Here is a 12565-nt window from a genome sequence, read left to right as displayed (position 1 = left end):
TTCATCAGCTTCATTGCCCTTCTCTATTGACTTATTTAAAGCTGCCCCCAAATTAAACACGTAGCTGAGCAGATGAATAGTCCCATGCAGACAAGGAAGGGTCCCAGGGCACAAGGACATCACAGAATGGCTTGAGTTGGAAGGGACCTTAACAATCATCCAGTTCCAACCCCTCTGCCATGGGAGGCTCCCTCCCTGGAGGTGTTCAGAAAGCCTGGATGAGCCATTTAGTGCCATGGCCTGGTTGATTGGCCAGGGCTGGGTGCTAGGTTGGACTGGATGAGCTTGGAGGTCTCTTCCAACCTGGTTGATTCTATGGGACAACCTCTCACTGAGACCAGGCTGGATGAGGCTTTGAGCAGCCTGCTCTAAACACTTCCTTGCATGGGGCATCTGCAGCTTCCTGGGCAACCTGATCCAATCCCTCACCAACCTGCCTGTGAAGAGCTTCTTCCTAATATCCAGTCTCAATCTACCCTGCTCTAGTTTCAAACCATTGCCCTGCCACCACAGAGGCAGGTTGGAGTTCACACAGCTTGGACTCAGGATCTACCTTGGGCTCAGCCTTACCTGGGGGCACCATGACAGCTCTCACAACACCCAGATGGTGCTGCTGGACCAGAAGTGTCCTGGAAAGGAAAACAGAAGAGTGGCACAACCAGCTGAGACAGACTCCCCTCTTAGTCACTTCCAGAAACAGAAGCCACCTGTAGGTCTGAGGATGCTCACCAGGGTTTGGGGGGTTGGCTTTAGTTTAGGTCTGAAGATGCTCACCAGGGTTTGGGGGTTTGGCTTTAGTTTAGGTCTGAGGATGCTCACCAGGGTTTGGGGTTTTGGCTTTAGTTTATCAGTTTCTTTTTGCTAATTGAGTTCCTGTTGTGCTCTTCATGGGTTGCATCCATCTGGGTTCTTTTTTCACTTTCTTAAGACAGCCAAGAGCAGCTGCCAGCAAAATCTATCCTCTACTCTCTGAATTCAGCAGCCAACACTGGTAGGAATTTGGCTGCCTCTTGAGGTGAACAACTTCAGCAGCGTATCAGATTTGTTTTCTCCTCCTTTTGCCTTCTTTATTCTCCTTGATAACAACACTGACAGCTACTGTCCTTCAAATTCAGGAGCCAAAAACATTGGTCCTGTATAGCAACCTCTCTGTGACAACCTTTCCTGGGACAGTCTTTTGCTGAAGCTGCTGTAGCTAACACCAACATCTGTTGCAACCCCAACAGCATCATCCTCACACAGCACACATCCTCTGCCAGTGGAGAGACAGGGAGCTACTGGAGAGAGTCCAGTGGAGGCTGCAAAGCTGCTGAGGGGCCTGGAGCAGCTCTGTGAGGAGCAAAGGCTGAGAAGCCTGGGGCTGAGAGCCTGCAGAAGAGCAGCACCAAAGGGAGTCTGAGCAATATTCAGCAAGAGATACAGGCTGGGGGACAAAGGCATGGGACCAGACTCCTCTCAGTGCTGCCCAGCCACATAACAAGGGGCAGTGGGCACAAACTGGAAGCCAGGAGGTCCCCACAGAACAGAAAGAGAAAACTCTTTGGTGTGAGGGTGCTGGAGGCCAGGAGCAAGCTGCCCAGAGGTTGTGGAGTCTCCTTCTGTGGAGAGCTTCCAGCCCCCTCCCAGGCCATTGTGATCCTGGGCAAGCTGCTGTGGGTGCCCTTCTTGGCCAGCCTGATCGAGGGCAGGGGAGTTGGTACCAGATGATCCTTGTGGTCCCTTCCAACCCTGACTGATTCTGTGATTCTTTGGCAGGGAGGTTGCTCCTCCAGAGGTCCCTTCTAACCCCCACCACGCTGGGACTAGGTGAGTACCAGACCCCAGGCACACCTCTGCAGCTCTGGAAGGGTCTCTCATGATCTCAGTCCTGTCCAGCCCTCAGGCAGAGCCTACAGCACTTGCACATCCTGTGGCTTGACACAGACCCTCCTCAGCTGCCTTCCCTTCACCTCTGCCCTTGCTGAATGGCAACAAAAGCCTCTACCCAGTCTAAAGGGACCTTTCACTCAGCTGTCAGACAGTTCCCATCCTCATGCAATTCCCTGCCAACTTCTCACAGCAGAGAACACCTTCAGCACTCCCTTACAAAGCACTCCCAAGCTCCATGAACTGTTACACCAATCCTAAATCCAGGAGATGCCAAAGTTGGTAGCACTTCTCTCAGAAACACCACCCCAAACTCTCTCTGCTGCATGCTGCAAAGCAGAGCTGGCACTTTGCTCTCAACCAGGTACAGAACACATCCTAGGGATGAAGAGGATGGGACTTTCCCCTCCTTTTCTATCATCTCCCCTCTACATGCTGCCAAATGAAGTCTTAGCTCCTGACTGGTGATGTTCAGCAGCTTTTGATGTGAATGGTCTCACAGCTGGACTCAGACAAGCACCCCAGCATCATTGTTTCAGTTGGCAAAGTGCTCTAAGATCACTGAGTCCCAACTTCTCTCTTACCTGCACGGAAGGAGGAGTCGATTTTGATCTCTCTGGAGCTCTGCCAGCCACAGGACCACCTGCCTGCAGGAGCCTTTCAGCTGAAGAACATCTGCTGGTGCAGCTTCCACCTGCCTGGCTGGGAGCTGGCTCATGGCCTGAGGTGGCTGCACCAGCAGCAGCACTGGGATCACACCCACTGGCCACGTTCAGGGGGGCAACAAGAGGCAGAGAGGGGAAAACATCAGGTGATGCTTCTGTAGAGAAAACTTGGCAGGAAGCCTCATTAGTTTGCACCTTCCTGCTCTCATTTGGATGGGGAGCCTTGGGAGGAGGCCATTTGGGATGTGGCAGCCTCTTCTGGAGGGGCTGTGGCTTGTGCACGGGGAGGGGCCGGGCGCTGCCTGGCCTTTGGTTGATCTTCCTTTCCATGTACTCAATGAGTGCAGTGTGCTGGATTTGTTTCAGCTCCATCCTGGAGACCCCTGAGCTGGAAAGTGCCCTCCCCCTGTTCTCCAGAGTCCCTCTCCTAGCTGCCACCATGTCCTGCTCAGCCATCTCATCCCTCACCTGACCCCACGGCAGGTCCTGGTCTGCTAGCTGATCCAGCTTCTCAGGCTCAGAGTAACACAGTTTCTTCTGCTCCTTGGTCACCCTTTTCCTTCCCCCTATCCGTGTTTGTGGCCTCCTGATGTCTTCATCTCTACTGAAGCTTTCCAGGGATTCTAGGTGAGGAGGGGAACAAGGAGCAGCTTTGGCATCCTCGCTTGCACTGGAGAGGGAGAAAGACCTGAGGTGCTCGATTGATGGCCTTTTAGAGGGCTTCTGTCTCAGTCTGACAGGCAAACTCATCTGTAAGTCTTTTCTTTTGAAGGAGGTTTCTCTCAGGACCTTCTTCTGAGCCACTTTAAGCTTCTCTCTATAGTCATTCTTGAAACTCTCCTCCGTGGATGAAGCAGGACTCCCCAGAACGAGATCTTCAGTCTCCAGCAGCTCAGCAGCACTGCACTGGGGCTGGTGGCTGCTCCTTTGCAGCTCATCTCTTTCCCTCTGCACCTCTAGACACCATGCTGAGGCAGAGGAGCTGCCTGCTGGAGACTCCTTTGGTGAGCTCCTCAAGTCCTCCTGACACTGGGCAAGCTTTTTGTGGTGCAGGACATTGGTGGCTTTCCCCCCAGAAAGATAGTAAAGCATGGGAGTTGTTTGCCTGCTTATCTGTTCTCCAGCAAGGTCCTCCTGGAGCTGCCTGAACAGCTGCTCCTGAAGCTCAGGTTGATATTTCTTGTAAGGACCAGGAGGTTCTTCTGGTTCTAGGTGCATCTGTTCTCCAGCAAGGTCCTCCTGGAGCTGCCTGAACAGCTGCTTGTGAACCTCAGGTTGATGTTTCTGGTAAGGACCAGGAGGTTCTTCTGGTTCTAGGTGCATCTGTTCTCCAGCAAGGTCCTCCTGGAGCTGCCTGAACAGCTGCTTGTGAACCTCAGGTTGGTGTTTCTGGTAAGGACCAGGAGGTTCTTCTGGTTCTAGGTGCATCTGTTCTCCAGCAAGGTCCTCCTGGAGCTGCCTGAACAGCTGCTCCTGAAGCTCAGGTTGATATTTCTTGTAAGGACCAGGAGGTTCTTCTGGTTCTAGGTGCATCTGTTCTCCAGCAAGGTCCTCCTGGAGCTGCCTGAACAGCTGCTTGTGAACCTCAGGTTGGTGTTTCTGGTAAGGACCAGGAGATTCTTCTGGTTCTAGGTGCATGCTAGGGTGAGTCTTGCTGCCATCAGCCTGGTTTTCCACCTTGGCTTCACGCAGCAGCTGAGGTGTGCAGTCTTCCTTTGGTCTGGTGAGGGACACCTGGCCAGCATTGCCACAGCATTGCCCCCTGCCCTGATCCAGCTCCTCACACCGAGGGCTCTCCACTTGCACAGCATCACAGCCGGAGGGCAGCGATGCCCTCTGCAGCCTGCCTTGCTGACTCCAGAGCACTTCCCTGCCATCACCCCCAGTGCCCCCCCAAGGCTCGTAGCACTGATTTCCACCTGTGCAGGTCTTCAGCATCCTGGAAGCATTTTGAGCTAGAGGACCGTTCTGGAGGCACTTTAAGTCCCCAGCATCCTCAAACACATCTTGATCCAGGTCTGCATGCGAGCCAGCTCTGCGTGGGCACTGAGCACAGCAGGAGGATCCCGTGGGCTGGCAGGGCTCTGCTGCCCCGAGGGTTGGCTTAGGCACAGCGCAGGGACACGGTTTGTCCCCTGGTGGATCATTAACAGAGCTGAGGCTGGCGTGCACCGGGCGGTAGGGCTTGAGAGCGTTCATCTCTTCAGGAGTTCTGTGAGCCTGGACTGAACTGCAAACAGAAAGTATCCTGGGGACGTTGGCCACGGAGTCAGCCCTTAGGTACTCTTGAAAGATGAAGGAGGAAGGCCTGCTGGAGATGTGGGGGTTGCTTCTCTTCCCAGGATGCTGGCAGAGGCTCCACTCCCCGTTTTCCTCCATCCTCAGCCCCTGAGTTTTAGCTACGAGCTCCTCACCGGTAGCATGGACAGAAGGGTGCTCGCTTTGCAGAGCCTGTGCCTTAGCAGCCATCGCATCCTGCTCTGCACCCCTGCCCGGGCTCCGTGGCACTTCCCTGCCCCCGGGCTGGGCATCCTGCACGCAGGCAGCTGGCTGCCCGCCGCACTCCCGGTGGCTTCCAGAGCTGCGTCTCCCTCTCGACTTCTCCAGGTGCTTGGTGACTTGGTAGCTATCGAGTCGGGAGGGAGGAGAAGGGGGAGGCACCCCCAGAGCTCCCTGATTTGAGGTCCCTCGGGCAGGAGTGCTTCCACCAGCAAGGCTGATGCTGGGAGGGTGGCTATGGATGCTGAGGTCCGGTGCCTTGTGTGGGTGCTGGCATCTGAGGTCAGGGTTCGCTGCACTGAGGTGGTAAATGCCTCTTACATAGTCCGAGTCCATGTACGGTCCCTGCTCCGGAGGCAAACAGCAGCTCTCCCCGTAGCAGGATGGGGTGGGACACTCTGGAGCATTTGATCCGCCTGAGAAGGAGCTGTAAGCAGAGTCAGCCCTTGCAGAGAGCTGCAGGAGGTGGTCTGCACTGCCGATGGGCTTCACTGGTGAGAGGTGGGTACCGTTTCCAGGAGGAGGTGCAGGCTCCATCAGCTCTCCACTTCTCCCACCTTGCCTGCGAGTCCACCTGTCCATCCCATTCCCAGGTGAATCCATGCTGCAGCATGGCCAGAAACCAAAGTCCCATTAACTGTCCATGACCCAGGTGTTAGGAAAGCACAGTTTTCTCCATGGGCACATCCCAACAGCATCTAGAGGGACCTTAAAAGAGACAAAAAAAAACCCCAATCAGATGAAAAAGGCTCAGTGGGAGAATTCTGATGGCACCTGAGGAGGTCAGGAGAACCTGAAAGCAGGATTTGCAGTAGCCAGAAGCAAATCTCTGGCTTTGGTAATGATCAGGATCTTGCAATGCTCTGTTTTTTTCCCTGTCACAAACAGAGCAATCAGGGCTTTGAGATCTTTAGATCTTCATTCAGATCTTAAAGACTGCAAGTACAGTTTGAAGGTGCCCTCTCAACCTGACTGCAAGACTTCAAGGGCCACAAGCAAATCGAGTTGAGGAGTCGAGTGCACCCTCGGCAAGTGTGCAGATGGCACCAAGCTGTGTGGCACAGGTGACTTGCTAGAGGGCAGGGATCCATCCAGAGGGACCTGGGCAGGATGCAGAGGTGTGCCCAGGCCAACCTCAGGACGTTCAATAAGGCCAAGTGTAAGCTCCTGCCCCCCTGGGTGGGTGCAGTCCCAAGCACAGCTCCAGGCTGGGTGGGAAATGGCTGAGAGCAGCCCTGAGGAACAGGACCTGGGGGTCTGGGCTGATGCAAAGCTCAACAGGAGCCTGCAGTGTGAGTGCAGCCCAGACACAACCCTGTGCTGGGCTGCAGCAAGAGCAGTGTGGGCACAGGGCAAGGGAGGGGATTCTGCCCCTTGCCTCTGCTCTCCTCAGACCCCACCTGCAGTCCTGGGTGCAGTTCTGGAGCCCCCAACACAAGCAGGACATGGAAGTGTTGGAGCCAGTCCAGAGGAGGTCACAAAGATGGTCAGAGGGCTGCAGCAGCTCTGCTCTGAGGACAGGCTGAGAGAGTTGGGGCTTGGAGAAGAGAAGGCTTTGAGGAGACCTTGGAGTGGCCTTCCAGGATCTGAAGGGGGCTGCAGGAGGGCTGGGGAGGGACTATTGACAAGGTCTTGTCATGAGAGGATGAGGAGGGATGGGTTTGAACTGGCAGAGGAGAGATTTAGACTAGATGTTAGGAGGAAGTTCTTTGCAGTGAGGGTGGTGAGACACTGGCACAGGTTGCCCAGGGAGGTTGTGGCTGCTCCCTCCCTGGAGGTGTTTAAGGCCAGGTTGGATGAGGCCCTGAGCAACCTACTCTAGAGGGAGGTGTCCCTGCCTGTGGCAGGGGGTTGGAGCTGGATGATCCTTGAGGTCCCTTCCAACCTGGACCATTCTATGATTCTATCTGCCTAGAAAGAAATCCAAGGGGTTGAAAATCTCAGCTCAGATGCTGCTGACAAGAGTCTGGCCCCAGCCTCCTGCTCCCTCACCCTTCATCTCTTGCTGAGCATTGCCCAGATCCCCTCTGGGGCTGCTCTTCTCCAGGCTCAACAGCCCCAGAGCTCTCAGCCTTTCCTCACAGAGATGCTCCAGGCCCCTCAGCAGCTTTGTAGTTTCTGCTGGACTCTCTGCAGTAGTTCTCTGCCCCTCTTGAACTGGGGAGCCCAGAACCAGACCCATTACTGCAGATGTGGCCTCACTAGGGAGAAGCAGAAGGCAAGGAGAACCACCTTCAACATGCTGGCCATGCTCTTGCTGAACCCAAACCACTCTTGAAACCCTTCAGTGACAAGTAAAACCTTCTGAGGAGATGCAAACTCTTCCTAGATCCCACCAGATTGTTCTGGTCCCTTCAAAGGGATCATGTCTGATCCCTTCCAACAGGTTGAACTCCCAGACCTTAGTCTGGTCCCTTCAAAGGGATCATGTCTGATCCCATCCAACAGGTTGAACTCCCAGACCTTAGTCTGGTCCCTTCAAAGGGATCATGTCTGATCCCTTCCAACAGGTTGAACTCCCAGACCTCAGTCTGGTCCCTTCAAAGGGATCATGTCTGATCCCTTCCAACAGGTTGAACTCCCAGACCTTAGTCTGGTCCCTTCAAAGGGATCATGTCTGATCCCTTCCAACAGGTTGAACTCCCAGACCTCAGTCTGGTCCCTTCAAAGGGATCATGTCTGATCCCTTCCAACAGGTTGAACTCCCAGACCTTAGTCTGGTCCCTTCAAAGGGATCATGTCTGATCCCTTCCAACAGGTTGAACTCCCAGACCTTAGTCTGGTCCCTTCAAAGGGATCATGTCTGATCCCATCCAACAGGTTAAACTCCCAGACCTTAGTCTGGTCCCTTCAAAGGGATCATGTCTGATCCCATCCAACAGGTTGAACTCCCAGACCTTAGTCTGGTCCCTTCAAAGGGATCATGTCTGATCCCATCCAACAGGTTGAACTCCCCAGACCTTAGTCTGGTCCCTTCAAAGGGATCATGTCTGATCCCATCCAACAGGTTGAACTCCCAGACCTTAGTCTGGTCCCTTCAAAGGGATCATGTCTGATCCCATCCAACAGGTTAAACTCCCAGACCTTAGTCTGGTCCCTTCAAAGGGATCATGTCTGATCCCATCCAACAGGTTAAACTCCCAGACCTTAGTCTGGTCCCTTCAAAGGGATCATGTCTGATCCCATCCAACAGGTTGAACTCCCAGACCTTAGTCTTCCCACTACTCCACTCCTGCAGTGGGGGCCTCCTAAGGCTGGCAGAGGAAGAGGTCCCAGGGCTGCTGGTGCTGTTTAATCAGAAAGCTTCACATTGCTGCCTGGTTTCAAAGACAGTCCTGGTTCCATTTGTTTTGAGCCAAGGGAAGAGCTGGGGCTGAGCCAAACCACACAACTTAATCTTTAAAGAGGACTGAGACTGGTGGGGCACAGGGAAGATATTCACTGGTTTCTGGGAAGTGAAAGCAGAGGAACAACAGGCAGTGGGAATTTCTGCTGGGACCTCTTGGAAACTCCAGTCAGAAACAGCCTGGAGAAATTCTGCCTTTAAGAGATGATCTCAAATGCAGCTGTGAACTTTGATTGTCCATCCCTGGCTAACAAGGGCACAAAGGAAACATGAAGCACTGATGGGGACATTCCTCATCCTTTCCAGCACAAAGAACCTCAAGAAATTAAAAGCTCAGGTATCTGGTGAAAGGAAAAACCTTGGAATGGGCTGCCCAGGGAGGTGGTGGAGTCACTGTCCCTGGAGGGGTTCAAGAACAGACTGGATGGGACACTTAGTGCCATGGTCTGGTTGATTGGCCAGGGCTGGGTGCTAGGTTGGAGTTGCTGTCCCTGGAGGGGTTCAAGAACAGACTGGATGGGACACTTAGTGCCTGGTTGATTGGCCAGGGCTGGGTGCTAGGTTGGAGTTGCTGTCCCTGGAGGGGTTCAAGAACAGACTGGATGGGACACTTAGTGCCATGGTCTGGTTGATTGGCCAGGGCTGGGTGCTAGGTTGGAGTCACTGTCCCTGGAGGAGTTCAAGAACAGACTGGATGGGACACTTAGTGCCATGGTCTGGTTGATTGGCCAGGGCTGGGTGCTAGGTTGGAGTCACTGTCCCTGGAGGGGTTCAAGAACAGACTTGATGGGACACTTAGTGCCATGGTCTGGTTGATTGGCCAGGGCTGGGTGCTAGGTTGGAGTCACTGTCCCTGGAGGGGTTCAAGAACAGACTGGATGAGACACTTAGTGCCTGGTTGATTGGCCAGGGCTGGGTGCTAGGTTGGAGTTGCTGTCCCTGGAGGGGTTCAAAAACAGACTGAATGAGGCACTTAGTGCCTGGTTGATTGGCCAGGGCTGGGTGCTAGGTTGGACTGGCTGAGCTTGGAGCTCTCTTCCAACCTGCTTGATTCTCTGAAGGGAAAGAAAAGCACCAGAGGTGGTTGCAGTGACACCAAATGCAGCCTGGGACTGTCGCACTACTGTGACAAGCTGCAGCTGAGACCCTCACTGAGCTGACCAAGCTGGGTGGGCTTGGGACTGAATCCTGTGGGAAGCACACCCCACAAGGGAACTGGAAGGCAGATCCCTCTGTCATTTTTCTCATGTTCCAGTGGAACACTCCAAGCAGCTCTGCTGCTATTAATAGAGTGAGCCAAGTCTTTGTCTGGGCTGTGCTGGCAGCATCCCACTGCAGCTCTCGGAGCCACCTATGATTTACAGCTAGGATTTGGCTCTAACTTCTGACAGCTAAGTGTAGAGCCTAAAACACAGTTGTGCCATGCTTGGTGTTTGTCAAGGCAAGAGCTCTCTGGGGTGCCCAAGATCTCTTCTCCCCCATTATTTCAAGCTACCTCTTTGTGATTTGGCCATGGAACAGCTTGGGCTGGAAGGGACCTTAAAGATCATCCAGTCCATCACTTACAGAGAGGTCAGCAACACAGTGAAGAGTGTTTGTGGGGATACCAGAAATAGCAGGAGAGATCATTTCAGTGTCTTAGGAGCTGAGGTCAGGACATCTGACTTGGAAACAACAGCAGCAAGCACCCAGCCCTTATTTGTGCCAGGTGCAGAAGGACATCAGCTCAGGGGACATCCTCTCCTCCATCTCCTCCTCCTGGCACAGACATAGCCACTTCCATGGAAATGTGAGGAGGATTTTCTCCCTGTGAGGGTGTCAGAAGCCTGGAACAGGCTGCCTAGGAGGGTTGTGGAGTCTCACTCTCTGGAGGTATTCAAGACTTGCCTGGATGTGTTCCTGATCTGCTCTAGGTGCTCCTGCTCTGCACTGGATGAGCTTTGGAGGTCCCTCCCAGCTCCTGACATTCTGTGATCAGGTGTGACTGCCTGACTGCAGCCATTCCTCCTGCTGGACCAGCAAGAGGACTTTCCCCACATGTTGAGTGTCCTCTGGCCCAGCTCCTGCATGGCTCACGTTTTTGTTGTGCTTAAGCTGGGGTTTCTGACCTCACATTCTTGATGTGACTGAAAATGATGAGAACTGAAGCCCAACCTAGTACCCAGCCCTGCCCAACCAACCATGGCACTAAGTGCCCCAGCCAGGCTTGGCTTCAGCACCTCCAGGCACAGCCACTCCACCACCTCCCTGGGCAGCCCATCCCAATGCCAATCATTCTATCTGACAACAACTTCCTCCTAACAGCCAGCCTAGACCTGCCCTGGCACAGCTTGAGGCTTTGTCCCCTTGTTCTGTTGCTGGCTGCCTGGCAGCAGAGCCCAACCCCACCTGGCTACAGCCTCCCTGCAGGTAGCTGCAGGCAGCAATGAGCTCTGCCCTGAGCCTCCTCTGCTGCAGGCTGCACCCCCCCAGCTCCCTCAGCCTCTCCTCACAGGGCTCTGCTCCAGGCCCCTCCCCAGCCTTGCTGCCCTTCTCTCAACACCTTCCAGCACCTCAACATCTCTCTTGGATTGAAGAGCCCAGACCTGGACACAGCACTCCAGGGGTGGCCTGAGCAGTGCTGAGCACAGGGGCACAAGAACCTCCCTTGTCCTGCTGCCCACACTGCTCCTGAGCCAGCCCAGGATGCCACTGGCTCTGCTGCCCACCTGGGCACACTGCTGCCTCCTCTGCAGCTCCTCTCTACCAGCACCCCCAGGGCCCTCTCTGCCTGGCTGCTCTCAGCCACTCTGTCCCCAGCCTGCAGTGCTGCTTGGGGCTGTTGTGGCCAAAGTGCAGAACCTGCACACATGCACAGAGTCTTCTCCAGAAGTCTGCTAAAATTTGGATAATGGAATAATGAAGCTCCTCCTAGGGAAAACCTGCCAGATAGCATCATGGACTTGTTTGGGTTGGAAAAGCCCTCTGAGATCAAGTCCAACCATCAACCCCACACCACCAAAGCCACTAAACCACATCCCCAGGTGCCATGGCCACACATGGCTTGAATTCTTCCATGCATGGTGACTCCACCACCTCCCTGGGCAGCCTGTTCCAACGCCTGACCACTCCTGCAACAAAGAAATAGTTCCTCATCTCCAACCTAAGCCTCCCCTGGCACAATTTCAGGCCATTTCCCCTCACTCTATCACCTGATACTGGGCAGAGAGATGTTTCCCAAAGCCTGGAAGCAGAATGTTCCCCTCCATGTGTTTAAGGAACTCTGTGCAAACCACCTTCTCCTTCACTTGGAGAAGAAAAACACTGCTGCACTTCCAAGCCAGCTGACACTAACAATGCCCTCATTGTTCTCCTCAGCTGGTAGGTGGTAGAGCACCCTCATGGAGTGCTCTGGGTTTTAGAAATGCCCTGCCAAGGCTGGAATACAACGTGCACATTCCAGACAGGCTCACAATATTTCCTTTGTCAACCTCTGAAAGCCAAGAAAAAAAGGGGGGGAAAGGTTGAATTCAAAGGCTACCAGAAGCAGGAGGACCAGAACCATAGAATCAGGCAGGGTTGGAAGGGACCACAAGGAGCAGCCAGTTCCAACCCCCCTGCCATGCCCAGGGACACCCTACCCTAGAGCAGGCTGCACACAGCCTCAGCCAGCCTGGCCTTAAACACCTCCAGCCATGGGGCCTCAACCACCTCCCTGGGCAACCCATTCCAGCCTCTCACCACTCATCCTGAAAAACTTCCTCCCCACCTCCACCTTTGCTCCATTCCCCCCACTCCTGTCACTCCCTCACAGCCTCAAAAGTCCCTCCCCAGCTTTTTTGTAGCCCCCTTCAGATCCTGAAAGGCCACAAGAAGGTCCCCTGGGAGCCTCCTCTGCTCCAGCCTGCACAGCCCCAACTCTTTCAGTCTGTGCTCACAGCAGAGCTGCTGCAGCCTCTGAGCATCCTCCTGGCCCTGCTCTGGACACTCTCCAGCATCTCCACAGCCCTCTTGTCCCAGGGGCTCCAGAACTGGCTGCAGTACTCCAGGTGGGGTCTCAGCAGAGCAGAGCAGAGGGGGAGAATCCCCTCCCTGGCCCTGCTGGCCACACTTCTGCTGCTGCAGCCCAGGCTCTGCTTGGCTCTCTGGGCTGCAAGTGCACACTGCTGGCTCCTGCTGAGCTTCTCCTTCACCAGCACCCCCAAGTCCC

The 12565-nt window shown here is 54.4% G+C and overlaps 1 protein-coding gene across 1 annotated transcript in view; it reads right to left on the bottom strand.

The window, feature by feature from the left end:
• The window catches only part of SHROOM1 (shroom family member 1), a 59998-nt gene that overhangs the window by 14035 nt on the left and 33398 nt on the right, over positions 1–12565 (bottom strand). The window contains exons 2-3 of the mRNA XM_064162243.1: positions 2451–5738; positions 571–629 (exon numbers count right to left, since the gene is read on the bottom strand). Of these exons, the coding sequence (XP_064018313.1) occupies positions 571–629; positions 2451–5633 (3242 nt within the window). The 5' untranslated portion in view covers positions 5634–5738. The remainder of the gene's footprint in view (positions 1–570; positions 630–2450; positions 5739–12565) is intronic.

The sequence above is a fragment of the Pogoniulus pusillus genome, chromosome 22 (genome assembly GCF_015220805.1).
Source record: "Pogoniulus pusillus isolate bPogPus1 chromosome 22, bPogPus1.pri, whole genome shotgun sequence".
Lineage (NCBI taxonomy): Eukaryota > Metazoa > Chordata > Aves > Piciformes > Lybiidae > Pogoniulus > Pogoniulus pusillus.
This window is presented reverse-complemented; position numbering and strand designations above follow the sequence as displayed.